This window comes from Pipistrellus kuhlii, unplaced genomic scaffold (genome assembly GCF_014108245.1).
Source record: "Pipistrellus kuhlii isolate mPipKuh1 unplaced genomic scaffold, mPipKuh1.p scaffold_m20_p_19, whole genome shotgun sequence".
Taxonomy (NCBI): Eukaryota; Metazoa; Chordata; class Mammalia; order Chiroptera; family Vespertilionidae; genus Pipistrellus; species Pipistrellus kuhlii.
In genome coordinates, this window is record NW_023425504.1 from 22,943,973 (window position 1) to 22,964,291 (window position 20,319).

The following is a 20,319-nucleotide window of genomic DNA, read 5'->3' on the forward strand; positions in this document are numbered from 1 at the left end:
GATGTTAAGAACATGAGTGGGAAAAGTCTGATTTTCTTAGTCTGGAGAGAAGAAATCCCTTCATATTAGGCTCCCTTCTAGCTCTACTTTCTGCCATTTCTCATTTTGGTATCCTATGCTGTTGCTGTAACTACATTATTTGTCCTTCCCCAAATATGTCATATTCTTTTGAATGTCTATGATAATATTGGATTACCTAACAGGCAGATTAAGCACATGCTGGGGGCACCAACAAGTCATAAGCACCAAGTGATAAGGGGAAAAAGAGTATTTGACATTTCCTGAGCATCAGATTTGTTCTTATCAAAGTAATTAGATCTTTGTTGGATTTCCTTTCCCTAATACAGAGTGTAGAGCTAGTTCTGTTTCAAAATACATATAAGGATGAACGTAAAGAGGCAGTATGCAAGAGGAAATACAATAGTCTTTTCTGTGAGTCAGGCTTCTTAAGGTTTATTCAGACACTCTGTGTCTTTGTCTTGCTAGATCTGTGAACTCTGCTCCCTGCCACCAACAGAATTACATGACATTTCATCCCACAGCATTTGATTGCACATTTATTATATCACTTAGCACATTGTGTAATAATTACTTTTTAATAGTTTCCCTGGCTAGACTATGAAGTCCATGAGGAAAATAACATGTTTCTATCTAGCCATTTATTTCCTGCATCTAACCCTGTGACTTATGCAAAGTAGAGACTCATTAAATGTTTGAGAACTGAATAATTTATTGTCCTGTTTATATATGCAGATAGTGGCCCTTGTAGGACAGATTAAATGATCTCTCTTAAACTGTTGGACATCTGATCAATAGCATCTACCAAGATAGAATTTGACATGTCCTAGTAGTCCCATTTTGTTAATCCATACACCAAACTGTTCAGGGAGGCAGTGCTCAGAAATAAACAATCTGAAAAGGCCTTAAGATTCTTAAGCTACAAAATGGTTTACTGGTGGATTTTTCTCTTAGCTTGTCAAGTGTTCTAACAACATGGATACATCTTTAGATTTTCTAGATTTATTCTTATACATACATGATCATTCAGTTGCATTAGTTCTTTAAAAAGCAAAGAACCTTCTCAGGTAAACCAAAGATTCAGGCACCTTCTGATCTGTTCACTAGAGGCAGTTTTAGGGGGGATATAATTATAAAATTCTGTTATTGGATGGATTCCACATGAACATTTTTCTATGGCCTATTGCAGTCATAGAATGACTTAATTTATTACTGTCCTAGAGTGACATTCCCCGGAATACAAAACGATTCCAAAAATCATCTTTTGAGCATGGAGCCATCTGAGTAGAATGTCTACCAATTGGTAGTGGTTCCCAGATTCCCATTAGTACATGAAAGCAGGTTTGTTATGGCTATTGTCACAGGTCCGAAATGAAAAAAGCAAAACAACAATTTAGTGATTTTTCCTCCCAGACAAATAAACCTATTGATTATAAAGAACCATCTTTTAGTCTTACATTGCCCTTTAGTTTTTGGTTGTTAAATTGTCCTTTTAGCCTGGCTGGCATGGCCCAGTGTTTGAGCATCGACCTATGAACCAGGTCAAGGTTTGATTCCCTGTCAGGGCACATGCCCAAGTTGCAGGCTTGATCCCCAATGTGGAGGGTGCAGGGGGCAGACAATTAATGATTTTCTCATCATTGATATTTCTATCTCTTTCTCCCTCTCCCTTCCTCTCTGAAATCAATAAAAATATATTTTAAAAATATCCTTTTACCCTTCCTTTAATGAAATTATGGTGATAAGGGATGGTGTACCTTATTATTTGAAAGCCTTAAGGCAAGATATGTTTTAGAATTTAGGTTCTTTTTGGATGTTAGACAGGAATAAAGTGCCTGTAACCCAATAGTACTTAACTTCAGCCTAAGTTGAGTTGGTACTTTGAAACCAGTTACAGTAATATTTCTGCAGTGAAATGGAAGAATATTTATACAAAGTGAGATAGAATTAGCCTGTGGATAGCTTCGCATTTGTTCAAGTCAGAGTTTCCTGCCAGATGAGTTCAAATGAGTTCAGATTTTTCTGCCAAATGAGTTACAGGCAAGAAAAAAACGATGATTTGATCTTCAATTATTTGGATTTTGAAATTGTGGATAAAGGGTCATGGGCTTATAATTGCCTTTAAAATATTATTTCTTTGAAAAATAAAATTGGCTACTCTTTGTAAGACCCCAAGATGTTTTTGAAATTTCTCTGGTCCACAAAACACTCCCTTTGAAAGCTATTGAAGTGAGTATCACTTAACTCATCCCTAGCAAATGATAATGTAATCTTTGAATGTTGCAAGATTCCTCAAATATACTTTTAATCAAAGTAAGTTGAAATTACATTTATCTTGTAGCAATTTAGGAAACTGGAGCAAGAGAGAAAATTGTAGAAACCACCCACATTTCCAGTGATAGGTTGGGATTATCTGTGGGATTAGTTTTAATAGAAAGATCTTCTGGGATGCATTTTTTCTTTGGCCAATAGATAAGTGAACTTTAGACTTTGGAGATAGTTCTGTGTTGGTGCTTGCTTGCTTACAAACAGTATTTCTCTGTTAAAAAAAATATGCCACATCTTGATTTATTGATACTCAGCTTCAATTTCACACTTTTTGCCTGCTCTTTGAACATGGACCCAAGCCCTTTAAATATTTGTTTCCTTGACCAACTGGTATGAAAGTTCTGTCAATAAGAGGGTGCCAGAAAGGCAGATCAGGAAGAGAGGGTTTTGCTACCTGGTTTCTGTAACTCATACATCTTCTAGTACTCAACTTCTTTACCTAATTGTCAGTAGCTTTTCCTTTTGTCCCCTTAAATAGTGTTTTGGCCTACCAGTGCTTCTGGTAAGGCACTTTCCAGAGGCTGCGTTTCAGTATGTTCCAAATGGTAAGCTCATCTTTAGAATTTCTGGAAAACCCAAAGATAAGCACCAAAGGAAATTCTCTGCCCTTCAGTGAGCTGTGCCTTCTCCAAATAAGGCCAGGATCTTGGCTTTAGGTAAACAGGGAGCACTTCCTTGAACCCTTAAACACTGCATCTCAGCCCTGAAAGAGGGATCTCTTCATAATTGTTCTTTCTCAGCCCTAGGAGTAGTTGTTTCTGATATCTGTGATTCCTCTATTTTTTAGAATTTACTTATTACTAGTCAATTGCTTATCACTCCAATTCCATGTTATTACAATTTCCTGTTATAGTTAACAATTCCTTATGTGAAACTCTCCCAGTTCAAATTACTATTTGGTTTCTCTCTCCTGATTAGACCTAGACAGAAGCAATCAGTTAAAGGTTCCTATGATATCATTGTGCCTAAAGGTGAAAAAATTAAGATAAGACATTTTAAATATCTTTTAGGAAAATATCTTAAAATACCATAAAGTTGAAATGTTCTTGCCGTGGAGTCTCTGTATACCTGTGTATTTATCTCTCCTTTCCCTCTGTCCCCCAACATTGCTCTTAGTTGTTAGCCTTCTCCTGTTCTGTTCCCATTAGCCTTTTTAAAAAATTACTTTATTGATTAAGGTATCACATATTTGTCCTCATCCCCCTCATTCCAATCCCAAACCCCTCCCTATGTATGCTCCCACCACCCTGTTGTCCGTGACCACTAGTTAGGCTCATATGCATTCACACAAGTCCTTTGGTTGATCTTTCTCCCTTATCCCCACCCTCCCCTAGCTTCCCTCTGAGGTCTCACAGTCTAATCCATGGCTCCTTATCTCTGGGTCTGTTCTTGTTCATCAGTCTATGTTCATCATTTACTCTAGATGAGAGAGCTCATGTGATACTAGAAATACACTTATAAGAACGGAAATGAGACAAGCAATAATGGTTATGCTGAGAGGCAAATGAATCAGTCTATAGTAAGTTTCTTTCTGGGCCAACAGTTCTTTTGAGTCCAAATTTCTATGTCAAACAGTTCCTGTGTATATGTGTACATGTTAGTAATGATATTTTAGTTCTGGATGGTGGACAAATGAATCAGTCTATAGTGAGTTTCTTTCTGGGCCAACAGTTCTTTTGAGTCCCAATTTCTATGTCAAACAGTTCCTGTGTATATGTGTACATGTCAGTAATGATATTTTAGTTCTGGATGGTGGACAAATGGTGGTAATGCAGGTCCGACCCTCTCTGGTTTGGTCCTGGGCAACCTGCAGCGACACACAGCTGCTCACTGCTAGGATGGCAAGGCATCGTCTGCATCTTCCATCTCTGGACTGTTTCTCTTCTGTCTTCATGGCTGGAACAGTCCTGTCAATTCCTCTCTTGCAGGAATCCACATGGTCTAGGAGTTGTTTTCTGAAAATATACAAACATATTCTCAACCAAAAGTTAATAAAGGAACCTTCTCTATAAATTTGATTTGTGATCCTTTTTCAGTTTTTGCCCAAACGATTTTCCTTTGGCTTGTTTTGACACCATGTATGTTTTATATGGGTGTCTTGCTGTTAGCATTACATTCACCTTTAGAATCTTTGTTTGTAATCTCAGTTTTTACTTGAATAAGCTATCAGTTGACCTCTCTGGGTTTCAATTTCATTCTTGGTGAGGCAGAGATAATAAAGGATCATAAATTAATTAAATCAATGACAAGGAAGTGCTTTGTAGTTAGTAGGGCATCATACAAATAAATGTGACTATGTGAAAGTTTATTCTTGTATTATTGTTTATTAATTACTATTATTTTCCATGTGAACAACTCTAAACGTGCTTTCCCCCCACCCAATATATAATTTTTAGATGAAGTAGAATGTTCTGGGTGCTAAAAATGGAGCAAATAGGATATGGGACTCCAGAAAACTATAATTTCATTGTGGCCTGAGGATTTGTAGTTCAGTTCCAAGGAATGCTGCCTGATCTTGAAGGATCTAAGCTGCCATTTGTTAAATTGCTGTGACACAAATGGGCTTTGTGTGAGGCACTTTACATATATTATCATATTTAATCTTTACATTTATTCTTATTTCTTCAATTTTTTTTATTATGACTTGGACTTATTTTCAAAATCTTTCCTGTTAGGGCAGAGTTACAGAGTTTTATTCACTTATTTTGTTTCATTAAAATCCTCCTGTGTTTTAGTTAAATGTAGGAATAATCAATGGCAGTAAAAGTCTTCAAGACAGAACATTTTAATTTTTATGTAGCTTTTCAGGTATGTTCTGTTCTTGTATATATCCATGGACACTTTCATTTGAACAATTGGTTAAGTGTTTTTACCTTAGATCAAGAATTAAGATTCACCATGATAATTTCTATATTAGAAAAGGGAATGATTTGTTTAAAAATTATTCTCTCTTGTTTGTCAGGAGATAGTGTCAGTGGGCGTAGAACATTCTAGGGGGTAACATAGTTGACTACAGGAGGAAATGTAGCATACTATAATATTTAAATTAGAGATGGGTGCTCTTTGAATGCAAAGTATTCTGTCAAATTACAGAATGAGTGCATCTCCCAGTGGAAGATGTTGCAAAGTGCACGTGACTGTGAATCCTGAAAGCACTTGTCTTCACAGGTTGGATTCTATGATATGTCCACCAAAGAGAAGTCAACTTTCTCTTAGAAGTCAAGTGGTATGAATCTTCAGATTTATTAGAAACCCCTTATTTAGTTTTGAATTCCTTTATGATGAGTTGTGTACTCTTCCTGTGTCAGTCTGCAGACAAGATGGAAACTTCCTGTTTGTTTGGCAAACAAATATGAGAGCATAGCCTGTGCTGCTTTAAGAAATAGCTCCTATTAGATTGGTGTTTTCTGAAGTATGCTGTGCATGTTACCGAAGTATGCAGACTGCTGACAGTACACAGGCTTATACTTTAAATTGGAATTGTTTTCTTATTTCAAGTCTTAATGCTTATTATAAAAAAATGCCTAGTGTATTACACTTGTGATTTCATGGATTTTATTGCTGAAGTCAACACAGAGCAGGTAACAACATCTCGTTCAGACCAATTGAATTACTGATGCAGGGCTCAGATATGCCCAAGAATGCATTGCTGCAATCTTTTAAGGTCTATAGCAAAATTTCACATCCAGAAAATGGAAATTTTCAAATATACAAAATATTTATAGTATATGCAATTGTGAATTGAAATCAGGTTTGTGCTCTATTTTTTCCTGTTTTGTTGTTGAACTAACATGATCTGTAGATATAATGGAATTTTTAAAATGTAAAGATTCCAAACTATGATGAAAATCCTAATACTAAGGCATGATTTTGATGAAATCAATCATGTACCTTCAGATATGAAAACCTAATTTAGTAATTGCCTGAACCATCTGCTACTGATGTAAAAGGACCAACTGCAAAGAAAATCACACAAATATAATGAAAATTATTCTAACTTTGTGTTTTACATAGACATAATGAGAATGAATCTTTTTTCTTATATATCATATGTTTGGAGAAATGTTCTGGTATGAAACCTTCCAATCCCACCTGCTATTTTGAAATATACAAGTGGTACTGTAAAAAACCTACTTCAGAGGTTCCTCAAAAAGTTAAACATAGAGTTGCCATATGACTCAGACATTCCTCTTCTAGGTATATGCCCAAAATAACTGAAAACAGGTATTCAAACAAATACATGTACACGTATCTTCATAGTAATACTATTAACAAGAGCCAAAAGGAGAAAATATCTCAAAATGTCTATTGATAGATGAATACAGATAAATAAACCATGGTATATACATATAATGTTATATTTAGCCATAAACAGGAATTAAATACTGATAACATTATACATGTTCAATGAAAGAAATCTAGCACAAAAGATCACATAGTATATGATTTCATTTATGTGAAATATCAAAATAGATGAATCCATAGAGACACAATACATATTGGTGGTTGCCAGTGACTGTGGGGAGAGGAGAATACGGAACAAGTGTTTACTAGATGTGAGTTTTTATTTCGGGGTGATGACAAAATTTTGAGATAAGATAGAGTAAGTAGATAGAGTTGGTGGTTGTCCAAGATCTGAAATTCACTATGTGCCACTAAACTGATGAATTAAAAATTGATTTAATATTATGTGAAAATCATTTCAAAAATACCTCAAAGGAAAAAAACCCTATCCCATAGTGTAGTGAGTGTGGCATTGTGTGGGTAATAGGATGTTAAGCTGTGCACAAACATTTATTGCTTTAACAGGGGTATAAAAACATGACTTTCCTTCCACCTTCTAAGTTTTTCTAGCTGGGCTAGTCAAATTAACGGAGACAGATTAACAGGAGAAAATGCCCAATGTTTATTGTATGAATGTACATTCAGGGATACAATAAGATAGGAAATCCTCAAAGAGGTATTGGTCAGTTGAGGTTTTTATGCCACACTGGACAAAGGAGAAGGGGTGCAGGCATCTGAGATTACAAAGAGAAATTAGCAATTCATAGTTAGAAGAGAAAGAGGGAACAAGTGGCAAACACATTTCTGATAGAACACCCAGAAACAATGTGACATGGGGGATTTTAGTTAATACATCCTTGTGTGGATCCTTTCTATCTACCATACTTAGTTAGGCTAAGGTGAAAATCCTTATGCTAAGGATTTCCTTAGCATATAAAAATATTTAAATTTTTTTAATCTTTATTGTTGAAAGTATTACAGGTATCCCCTTTGTTTTTCCCCCCACTGACACCCTCCCCTCCCAGCCCTTCACCACACTATTGTCTGTGTCCATGGACTATGTATATATACATATAAGTTCCCCCACTAATCATTAATCTCCCCCCCTGCCCCACCACCCCCACCTTCCCTCTGAAATTCATTAGTCTGTTCCATGCTTCTGTTTCTTGATCTATTTTGTTCATTCATTTATTTTTATTTTTTTAATTAGTTTCCACATATGAGTGAGATCATGTGGCACTTATCTTTCTTTGACTGGCTTACTTCACTTAGCATAATACTCTCCAGGTCCATCCATGCTGTTGCAAAAGCAGTTAGGGGCAGTCAGGAAGGCAGGAAAACAAGCAGTTGGTAGCCAGCAGTCCTGGATTGTGAGAGGGATGTCCAACTGCCTGGTGGGTTCGGGCCTAAACGGGCAGTCAGACATCTTTGTATTTCAAATCTTTGACTTGATTCTTGCCATCCTCTAGTCTGCTGTTGGATCTCTGTATATTATTTTTTATTTCAGTCAGTGTGTGCTTAATTTCTAGTTGGTCCTTTTTCATATCCTTAAGTGTCTTGCTAAATTTATTGGCGTTTTCTAGATAATTCTTGAAAATCCTTATAACCATGGTTTTGAACTCTATACCTAGTAGTTTGCTTTCCTCCATTTCTTTAAATTTTTACCTGTTTCTTGGTCTCCACATTTTGGCTGTTTCCCTGAGTTGATAGAATGTCTTTGTGTGCTAGGTGTCCTATAGGGCTTAGTGGCTCAGCTTCCCTAATTAGCTGAGGTGGACACTTTGGTACACCCCTTTGTAAGCTGTGTGCACAGTCTTATTGTAGTTAAGCCTTGATTGCTGTTGGTATCACTGGGAGGAATTGACCTCCAGGCCAATTGGCTGTGAGGATCAGCTGTGTCTATGCTGGGAGAACTTCTATGATGAGACACCCTTATGAGACAAGACTTGCAAAAGCCTCTGTGCTCAGCTTGGATGGAGCAGAGTCTCAGGGCAGAACAGACAGCAGTGGCTTCCTGTTAGCCCTGCCCTAAGCGGCCCCTGGGTATCAGTGTCCCAGGGTAACTGCTGCAAGCACCATTGAGAGAAAGCCATTCTCGAGTTTTGCCTACTGCCAGACAGTCCAGTTTCTCCCCGAATGAGTCTGGGTCTCCAGAGCCTGGCCTGGAACTGAAGTTCAGAGCAGTTGGGAGCTTTTGTCTCCTTCCTAATTGAGAAAGCCAGCCGAGTACTCAGTTGCCAACCCTCTCCATGTGCGTGCCATACCTCTGCCTTCTGCAGCTCCTGTGAGTCTCAGTGTGCTCTCCTCTTTCCTTCTAGTTGCAGAATTTCCACTCAGCCAGCCTTACTGTGGTTCTGTATGATGTCTGTTTTGTCTTTTAGTTGTAATTTTGAAATTGTTGTGTGAGGCAGCAGTTCAGGTGTTTACCTACACCATATTGGTTTCTCCTTCCTGCTTGTTCTTAAACACTCAACCCAGGTGTCGCCTCTGTGAAACTTTCCCTGATTCTCTGTCCTAGCCCAGCTAAGGCTCTGCACGAACATTAATAGCTCCTTGAGTATACATCCACTGTAGTGCATCTCACATGGTATTGTGACTATACTTGATATTCAATGGGCTGTGACCACTTTGAGAGTAAGGAACTGAGTTTACTTGGGTTTCAACTTCCAGCCTAAACACACTTGTTACAAATTAGATGCTTATTAACTGTTTGGGTAGATGAATGAATGACCTCTTCCTATAGAAAGTTAGCTTACAGACTTCATTTTGGAAGTTGGGCACCATAAAGTGAAATAAGAACAATATGTGGTAACTACTATAAGAGTTTAGAAAAGAGGGCATTTATTGACTGTCAAAGACATCAAATTAGGTTTTAAAAAGGTAGAGCATAATTTGAAATTTAAGAACAGGCAGAACTTATGTGAACAAAGGTGTGGCCACAATTTAGGCAAGGGGGATGGTTTATGAATTGAATGTGGATGATGACAGCATTTAGCATCTCGAAAACAGAGAAAAGATCAGCTTAACTGGAGTGTGTTTGGTGGGGGGAGGCTAGGAGATGGAGTGGAGTGAGGAGGAGGCATATGTTCATATGTTGAAAAGTGCAGACACCCATCTAATAATGGTGAATGTTCCAAAGGTTTACTTAGAAATCATTTGCTTGGACATGACACATCATATACCGGATGACGAGGTTTCTGGCCATGACCCAAATACTGTATTTAACCAATTTAAGTGGCTGATATTTCCATGGACAGTACTAGCTCGAGTTCCAAGTTAGCAGGAGGGTCGGGAAAGGCATGGTAGATTCTGGGCTAGGAGATACTGAGTAGAAGTTGGGCTTTGTGGTTCTCCTATGACCCTTTTTTTATATCTCAGTTTTATTTTCTCTATTTCTAGATGTAGTTTCTTTATCCCCCAAGTCCCCCCCCAACTTCGTTCAAGTAGCACACCAACCATGGTTACAAGGATTCCAAACTGCAGACTCTCACCACCAGCCTTTCCCATTCCATGAGGGCAACAGCTCTTTGCTATTTGCCAATGTGAGAATAAACTGATAGGCACCTCCTCCTGGCAGCTGTACTTATAATTTTAACAGGCTTCTTTTTAGCTCAAATGAACCTGCAATTGATGGAATTTCTGGCAGTAGTACAGAGCAAATAATGAGAGGTGGAAGGAGATAGAGTGAGGGAGAAAAAAGAGGAGAAGGGATGGAGAAATTTTATTGCTGAGAGAAAGTTGGCACTGTAGGAGAAGATATTTGGGAATAGAGAAAACCTTTGTTAATTTCCCTTTCTACTCTACCCTCCTCTCCCCAAATTGTTTTTACATATTCTTCTCTTGAATCCACAGAAATAATAAAGTGCACTTAAAAAATTATAGCTCCCATGGCAATTTCGGTTAGAAGAGTCCTGTGTTTTCCAGTTGTGTACAAATATGGGATGGCCTATAATGGGAAATAGGGTTGAATAAATAAAGTGTGCTGGGGCTGAGGGGACCTTGAAAGTAGAATTTACAAATACATCCACACAAATAAGGAGCAATAGAAGTTTTTTGAATAGATAATTGAGATGATGAAAGTAATAACGAAGGCTAATTAATTCTAAAATTTGGATTAGAAGTGATGGGGTATTGAATTCACTTTTGACTTGGTTAATACATACATAATCCCAGTTTTTGCTACTTTTTAAAAAAAATTGTATTGGGGCTTCTTCATTTAACTGTTAGTGTTTGCCTGCCTTGCTTGCTATCTGGCTGTTCTCTGTGGCTTCTGAGCCAATCTTTCCTTTAGGATCCAGAACACCAAAGGCTTTTTATGACTCTTGTGTTTCCAACTAGCCCATGAAATTTATATACTATTTCTGCGTCCCAATAGCAAAATTCAAGTCCAGTGTTAGCAAAACACAGCTCTATTTTATAAGGCCACTTTTGTTGAAATAAAAACCTCCAGCCTTTCAAACACTATCCCAGTACACACTAAAGGACAGTGGTTAATGATCTGCATAAGTTAGCCCTCACAGCTGCAGAAGCCTCTGCCCCCTGTGCATATGTGAAACATTGTTGTGAATAGGGTCTTCCCTATGGGAAACCTTTTATTCTTTATATTGTTCATTATGTTAATATCCTTGATATTTCTACCCTACCAGTTTGCATAAAAAGGGAGGCCAAAATATGGGGTGAGATAGGGATCTGAGACATTTCCTTAACTTAAATTATAATTCTCATATTGGAACAGAAAATTCATAGGTCTTTGTCAAATATATATATATTTTTTCTTTTTTTTCAATTACAGGGGCTTGTTAGTATTGGGCCCTCCTGTGTTCGTTTGTGTATTTTCCTCTTGACTGCTCAGCATACCATTTGAGTTACTAGGTATTGGTGATGTGCCATGGCTTGCTTGGCTGAATTCACTGTTATTTTATATTTTTGTTAAATCTAGTGGAGCAGTTATTGACAAAATTGGATTTTGTGGTATACTTTCATTATCACTAGATACAATAATGTAATAGGATATAACAGTCCAAAATATGCTTTTATCCTTTTCACTTAGCAGTCTGTAGAAACAATTGGTTTTAGGAGATGATATTTCATATTTCAATGTTAACTGGTCTTGTTGGTGACAATCTATCAAAAAACATTTCTTCAGTTTCTAGTTTTACCAGTTCTACTATCGTGACATAGACAAATGTTCTCTCAGCAGCTATGTCACTTGAGTCAAATCATCTAATAACTCTGTTTTTTTTCACTTGTAAAATGAGAATATTAACACCTGCATTGCCTACCTTGGGATTGGGTGAAAATGGAAATGAGACTCTTAAAAATTAAAAGGTATAATAAACTTTTTTATTTGGAATTCTGCTCGCTAAGGCTATCACTTCACATTTAAAACAAGTAATTTGTGGAGTATCTGGATTGGAAAATTAGGTTGGAAAGTAATTGACAAATGGAAATATTTTAACTTCCTCATTAACTCCATATGTCTACCCTTCTGTCTGTAGAATGTCATTTAACTTATTGCCATGTTTTCAAATATACATGATAAAGTTTTCTTCTTTCCAGTGATCTGTCATGTGTACCTTAGGTCCTTTCAGAGTCTCACTATAGCTATTTTTAATAGTAATGGGTAGAAGAAGACTTATGAGAGGACATATTTTATAGTCAACCTAGAATAACTGATATCTATTAGGTCATTTGAATTGCGCATGAATTATTCTCAGTCATTTCTATTACCTTATAGTGGTATGATCTGAGTTTTGTTACATTTTAGATATATGTAATAAGGTTATGATTCATTCAAATAGGAGTGGGAGGTTGTATAACTGTGGCCTTCTACTTCCTTTTCCATTTTTTTTCTAATCCAGTGACAGAGTTATTAGTAACAGGAAAAGGCGCTTCAAATCATTTTCTTCACTTTGACCCCATCTTTCCCATTAGATTGACTGCCAGTACTACTGGAGTCTGATAATTCACTTGAAATACGGACTTCTGGGATGTAGGAATATGAGCTACTGCTCCCAATATAAATACCCCTGACCAACCTTTCTTTAGATCTGTTTCTCAAAATCTGTCATCTAAGGATATTACTGCATGATAGAGAACTCTAAAAACCACTTAACTCTCCCTGCTTTGAGCCATCTTATATACACCAAAAGAAAGGAAAAGAGTACCATGGATGAGATAACATGGTAATAGTATTGTACATGGAATGTAAATGAATTATTTATACTAGAGTGATATAGGCTCTGTCATTGAAATTGCTAATAATATGAGACTTACTATGGACTACCAGGAGGTAGTTACTCCAATTTTTTCTCCTTTTACAACTTCTAGATGAATTAGTTAGATAAAATACCTATTCTAGTTTAAAGTATAATGCAAAATAATTTTTGCTTTTTTCCCCTGCCACACCTCAAGGAAATAATCAGGCAATTGTGCTGTTTCTCACAAATCTAAATGAGGAAATGGTTTTGTTTATTTTCTCTTTGTTCTAAAAATCTATGATACCATTGATACATAGCTTAGAAACATTCTTCTGAATTCTCAGTGGCTTAAATTATTTTTATGTCCTCTAAATACTACAGCTTTTTAAAATATTTCTTGAGAAACGTGTGGCATATATCCAAAATTACATTCTTGGTTTTATTTTTGCATTTGAATATTTTCTTTATAAGTTAATAGAAAGGAAAGTGGTCAAGTTATGTGCTCAATAAACTAGAACTGTGTAGACAGATAAATCTGGGAAATTTTTAAGTCATTGAGAAAATATTTTCTAGTATCAATGACTTTTTGAAATTATTGGCAAAATCCTCTTAACGCACTTTAACATTAAGTGGTTGAATAGATGAAAATATTTTTCATTGTCTACATAAAATAAAGCACCATGGTTTTTGCATCATTGCATAAATCTAATAGATTATGCATGCATAAGGAGGATGAGACAAAGCTGAATGCTAAATGCCAACATCAAGGAAAGCTTGTCTGGGTATTTGACACTGAGCATAATGGGGTGTGGTTCTACAGGGAGAGAACACTAAATATTTATACCCCAGAACATGTTTCTCTGATAAAGTTTTTTGTCCTAGATTAATTTCCCAGCTAACACTTTTATCCCTTTTTTAACACTTCTCCTTCTTACACTTGGATTTTCTCACTTAATACTATGGGGGAGGAACAAACTGTCCACCACCCTCAAGGTTCTTCTGGCTGGTCTAATAATCAAAGAGACAAGAGACAGATCGGTAAGAGAAAATGAGCAAATTAATACATTCATGCCAGTATGTATAGGAACCTCATATACACGAGAGAGTCAGGGATCCCACATGCAGGAGAGGTTCAGAAAAGGGAACTGTATTTAAGACATTCTGAGCTAGCTCTAGCCGGTTTGACTCAGTGGATATATATAGTGTCAGCTCATGAGGACTGAAGGGCCTAGGGTTTAATTCCCATAAAGGACACATACCTAGATAGCAGGCTTGATCCTAGTCCTGGTCCGGGTATGTGCAGGAGACAACCTATCAATGTATCTCTCTCACATCGATATTTGACTTTCTGCCTTCTTCCCCCCTCTATAAAAATCAATGGAAAAATATCCTCATGTGAAGATTAATAACAACAAACAAAAAAAGACATTCTGAGCTAGGGATGAAGTGATGCACATTGGGCTTCAGATGGTAACTGCAGGGACAGCACATGTTCAGTAATTAGTAGTTTGTCCTGCCATAAGATAGGTAAAAAGTCATTTTTCCTGATAACTCTTATCCTGAGCCAGGCTCCTAATTTAAATTCTTCTAGACAGTCAAGGGAAGAGCAGAAGTTTCTCTTCGGCCAGCAAGGTCTCAGTTTCCAATAGACAAAATGATTTGCACAGCACTAAGGCACATGTTGGGGTGGCTCTTTCTGAACCTGCACAATTCCTTATGAGATTCTAAACCTTCTGCATCCAAATCCCCGATCCTTACTCCCCCATTTCTTTCTGTGTTCTTCATAAATTCTTTGTATTTCCTGTATGCACCTTCAGGTGAATTCTCTTGGTCTACTGCAAATAGTAAAACACAATCATAGTCCCCCACCTCAATAGTTTCTGCTATTGTGTTTGTATCCCTTTCTCATAATTTCTCTGGAATTTTCAAACCAGAGTTGTGATGTATACAACCAACAACGTTGCATAGTAATGCAGAGTTGCTAACTAATACAGATCCATTTCTTTTTGAAATTCATATCCTTTCTTTTTCAGACTTGAGAGTGGTGAAGGAAGTTACTGAAGTTAGTATATACTGTGAAGTCTGGGAAGTTATGCTTTCTCAGGCCATTTGCTCTCAGGTTCTGACTTTTGCCTTAGTATTACCTCCTCACCATCTTGTTTCACTTTATAGGCAAAGGACAAAAAAGTTTCTTGAACATTGTGTGCCAAACATTAGACAGAAGGAATGGTTTAATGAAGGAACATTTAATCACTGTAGATTCAAATTGCAATGAAATATATCACAGAAAAGAATGGCATTTGAGTAGAATCTGGAGAGATGAGTTGTGTTTAGAAAGTGAAGAGATTTCATGCAGGAGGACCTCTGGAGCAAAGGTGGGAAAGAGCAAAGATTTGTAATATAGAATGGATTGCTTCTCTGCCTTTTGTCTAAGTCCAAGAGATATAGAATAGGAAGTTGGCTTAGGGGATACTAGACAGTGAATTCATTGGAAGACTAGATTGGCCAGTTTGTAGTTAGTTCTTAGAGCTGGGCATATATGTTTGATTAATTCCTTAAGTGATCCATTTATTCAACAAATGGCCTCTCACAGCACATAGTGTAAAATTCAAACCTCTTCACAAGCATATAAGGCCCATATACCTTAAAATCTACCACCTCCCTCAACACTTTGTACCCTAAACTCCTTCCAGTCATACTGAAGACTTTCCTGATCCTCCCAGCACATTGTACTCCCTCAAATTTCCACTGAAGTTTCTATATCATATCATGGATATACACGTCTGAGTACATGTCTGTTTGATCATTCAACTAGGATCTTCCTGCAAGCAAGGGTTTGTGTCTTATTCTCTTTCACATCAATTATATCACCTAGCAGAATACCCACCTATTATATAGCAAATACTTAACATGTGTTGAATAAAATATTTATTGACCACTTAATTTATATCATGTACAGCAGTATTTTAAGAGAGCTATCTAGAAGCAATATGATTGATAGATTGAAGATTGTAGATGCAGGGAGCAGTTACAACTATTTTTTGAAGTAGTTCATTTGTTTAAAACAAAGAAACAGGAGGGGGTAGGTTCCTAGAAAATAAATAAAAAATAAAAGGTAGGACTTAATGACTAGCTCTTAGGGACACTAGAGAAAGGAGACTTAAAGATAATAAATATTTAAGATTACTTTCAGGTAAATATGTTTTTTTTCTAAGTCAGATATATTTGCCTCACCCTGCCTCTGCTCCGAACTGAAGATTAACACTTTGTTTCCATTTGTTGTTGTGGAGCTAAGCTCGAGATTCATGTCGTTATGATCTTCTATCTGGCCAGGAATTAAGATATGGAATATAAATAGTTCAACCATGCCGACTACAGTTTCCTATCAAGGGAAGGTGTACAGTGCATTGGTTTTTGAATATGTAAAGCCTGTTTCTGCTTTTGGGAGCTATAATTGAGGTGCTATACCAGGAAGAGGCACTGGGGTGCGCTACTGTGTAGCAGAGCCTAGCTGTGCATCACAGCTCTCAACTTTAAAACTCCAGAGAATTTGATGAGAGAGGGATCCACAAGAACATGACAAATGATGAGAGTTCAAACCTTAAGAGAAAAATGGGCTTATTGGTAAGAGACCTTTCTTTTCCTTTATTTACTGCCGTTACTTATTCATTAAAATAGCAAGCCTGTTGTTTTTATGTGTGGCTGTGAAACGGTGTACAAAAATCAATTTTATATGTATTGTAGAATTCAGGAGACATATTGGTAACCATGCAAAAATCATAGGAAGCATATATAAAGCTTTAATGTAAAAAGAACACGAAGGGATTTTTACTTTATTTCAGAATATGCTGTAGATTTATTTATATAGCTTAAATGTAATACATGTTTAGAAATATATATATATATATATATATTTTAAGTTAAAATAAAGGATAGTGACTTGTGTAGATACATAATTTCATTCAGTTACCAGAAGGTGGCACACCAGATTCTTCTTAAACACACAAAGGAAAGGGATAATATCAATAAGAATATGAAATAAACTGTATTTAAAGATACTTTAATGTATTTTAAAGCAAAAATTATATATAATTGTTATCTGCTTGGTGAAGCGTAGTGTTAAAAGATGAAAAATATGAATTTAACCAATTGTAGCTTTTTTATTATTCAAAAATAATGATTTTTGAATATATAAAATTTAAAAGTAGACTTTGAAATTATATTGTCATTAAGGAGATACTGTGTTGAATTTACCATTAAAAAATAAATAAAATACTTGCTGCATACCTTTTGCATAAGAAATCAATAGATTTAGGATAGCGTTCTGTATAAGTTCTCTGCCGAGGTTTTCCTAAAGATACTATTAGACTATGACTTTGATTTAGTTGTGACTTTAATAATGCAATAGTGCTTTGTGAGATGACCTAGAAAAAAGCCAAAACTGTTTATTTTTAAGGCAAAATTATATGAGTATTGCTTAGTAATGTTTACCTTCTATAAGAGAAAAATGACTTAAGTGTAAATAAATTCAATTTGCATTAGTGCGCCTGAAACACCTACCAGCTTTCTTTAAAATGTTTAAGAGAGTTGACTGTATATACTGCAATGCTTCTGTAGTATCATAGTCTTTATTTTTTAAAACTGCATTCTGGAGGCAGTACCAGAAGTATGTTCACTATTGCCTTTTGTATTAGCTCAAAGGAGACAGATATATAACAGAATTCACAAAAACAAAATTTTTTGTTTGAAGATAGATAGTACATCTCTTTATATGTTTTTATTAATTACAAGCACTATGAAAATAAGAAAATTGCTAGTAAATGAACCTAGAAGAACATTAGCCATCTGTTCTCTGAAAGCTTGTAATGGGTGTCATTTGTGTTCAGGTTTTTATGGACAAACAGTATATCAGCAAATAATTTAACTTTGGGCTTACAAAGCTAGAAAATGACAAAGCATTCCAAGGTTGAATATATATTTACTGGAAAAATGTTTTCTTGTGTCCAAATTTGGCTAGGTTAGTGTTTTAGATCAGCTGCCAATAAATGTTGTATTTAATGTCAATCTTTATGTCAGACTTTCTAAAACATTAATAGAGCTTCTAAAAACAGATAGAGTCTTATGGCTTTTAAGTTAAGTTTTTAAAAAATGTTAATTTAGATATTTTTTAATGGTTTTGTGGTCTTAACTGGTTAGGATTTATAAACATGACTTATTAATTTACATCTAAAATATTTGCGGAGTATGCTTTGAAAAATGTAAACAAAATACAATAAAGCCACAATTAACCAGATTTTTTTTGCACTCCACTTTTAGGAGACGGAGACAATTGTCTTTAAAACAAGCCGATTTCAAGGATATATTCAAAAAATCAACTTCAGGGTATGTCCAAGGGTCTGCATTTTCCTTTACCTTTTTGTCAGTGAGAATTTATTTTCATAAAAAGACCCTGAGATACTATGACATTCAGTCTCATGAAAACTTTCAATGATATATAGGTTACTGTGTTTATTATGACAAAAAAAATGAGAGAGAGAGAGAGAGAGAGAGAGAGAGAGAGAGAGAGAGAGAGAGAGAGAGGAATTATTCTGCTAAAAAGCACCACGTGTCATTGTATTGTGCTTTGTATTTCCAATGTGCTTTCACAAATACAAGTTCAGTTGGTTTTCATAACATTGCTGGGAGTCTGGCAAAGAAAGTGGCAACTTCCCTATTTTAGGGATGAGGGAACATAACACCGGAAGTCACAAAGCTAGTTGGTGGCAAGGCTGTAGTCAACCACAGGTGCCTAGCTCTGTTGTCTTCTGCATTCTTTCCTCATCAAAAAAAGTTTGAAACAAAATTTTAACTTTTCAATTTATATTGCACATCAATGTAACTGCTACTACCTTTGTTTTCTACTTGCTATACTTCACAGTTTCCAACTTTACATTTATCTGCCTTTGTGCCTATCTAACAGCCAGATGGTGACCTAGCTTTCAGACTTTCCCAGACCTGGAAGAATCTGGAGTGTGGGAGGGCAAGATAATAGCTGTGGACAGTGTGGCTTGACAACTAGTGGTGAGCAGCCAATGTTGATATACTGAGGAAGGCCAGGGGCTGAGAAAGAAAACAGAATCTCACTATAGCTGGGGTTATCTTGAGTGGGGGTTAACGACCTTGACTTTTAAAGCAGTATTCCTCCAAGTTTGTAAACTAGGCATGAAAATCACCTGGGGTGTTTGTTTAAAATGTATACTACTGGGCCCCACCTCCAGATTTCTATAGACTTCCACATTTTAAATATTCACCCCACATGATTCTTATTCATATTTTAGTTTGAGGGCACCTGCCTTCAAGGTATAGTATGTTTTTCTTGTTATATACACTGAGTGGCCAGATTATGATGATCTCTGAATGCATAATAATCTGGCCACTCAGTGTATGTATAGCCTATATAATAAAAAGATAATATGCAAATTGTCCCCTTAATCAGGTGTTCAACCTGCAGGCAGGCCAGCCAACCACCCATGACCCATTCCCCTGGCCAGGCTGGCCAGACTCCTCCCATGTATGAATTCATGCACTGGGCGATATAGATATAGATATAGATATAGATATAGATATAGATATAGATATACACACACACACACACACTGACTGGCCAGATTATTATGCATTTAGAGATCATAATAATCTGGCCACTCAGTGTATATTGGAGTGTAAAGAAAAGAGCCACTTTTCTCTCAGTACCATCTATCTGTATTCCTTGTCAAAGCATATGGGGGTAGGTGTCAGGCAAGGGTGAGGAATGACAGATGTTACTTGCACATTGCTATATCTATCTCTGAAGTACAATAGCTGTTGTATGATATGTTCACTAGGAGATATTTTTAAAAGGCTTGTGTCCATTTTTGACTTGAAGATGATAAAGGGAAGAAAGATTTCTACTAAAAGGTGAAGAATAGTGTAAGGATCCTCAGAGGGAACAGGGGATAGAGAGGAGATCAACCAAAGACCTTATATGCATATATACATAACCCATGGACACAGACAACAGTGCAGTGAATGCCTGGGGAGGGGACAGAATTGGGGAGGAGGGGAATCAATGGGGAAAAAAGGAGACATCTGTAATTCTTTAAACAATAAAGATAAACTTTTTAAAAAAAATAGTAAAAAATAAGTGAGTTCTGATAGTCTAAGAGTTAACTGATCCCAGTTTTAAATTTAAATTTATTTTAAAAACTGGCTAGCATACTATGCTATCCAGGATTCTGGATAGTTAAGGCTTATTGTCATAAATATATATATATATATATATATATATATATATATATATATATATATATATATATATATGTACTTACTTGTGTTTTATATGTGAATATGCAATCTGCCTGATTCATTTGTAAAGGATCTGTAGCCAGGGAATATTTGTAACATCTAGCAAAGTCGGAAGTTCTCACTACTTACCAATGATTGAACTAATTCAGCATTCACATCTCTACAT

The 20,319-nt window shown here is 36.2% G+C and overlaps 1 protein-coding gene across 5 annotated transcripts in view; it reads left to right on the top strand.

The window, feature by feature from the left end:
* KLHL13 (kelch like family member 13) overlaps window positions 1–20,319 on the top strand; it is a 239,134-nt gene that overhangs the window by 132,727 nt on the left and 86,088 nt on the right. For 2 of the 5 annotated variants that reach the window (XM_036443430.2, XM_036443431.2), the window contains exon 3: window positions 18,147–18,212. The exons of 2 other annotated variants lie outside the window; for them this stretch is intronic. In XM_036443430.2, coding sequence (XP_036299323.1) covers window positions 18,147–18,212 — 66 coding nt within the window. Of the gene's footprint in view, window positions 1–16,332; window positions 16,455–18,146; window positions 18,213–20,319 lie in introns of those variants that run through there. One more of the 5 variants, XM_036443432.2, reaches the window with a different exon arrangement.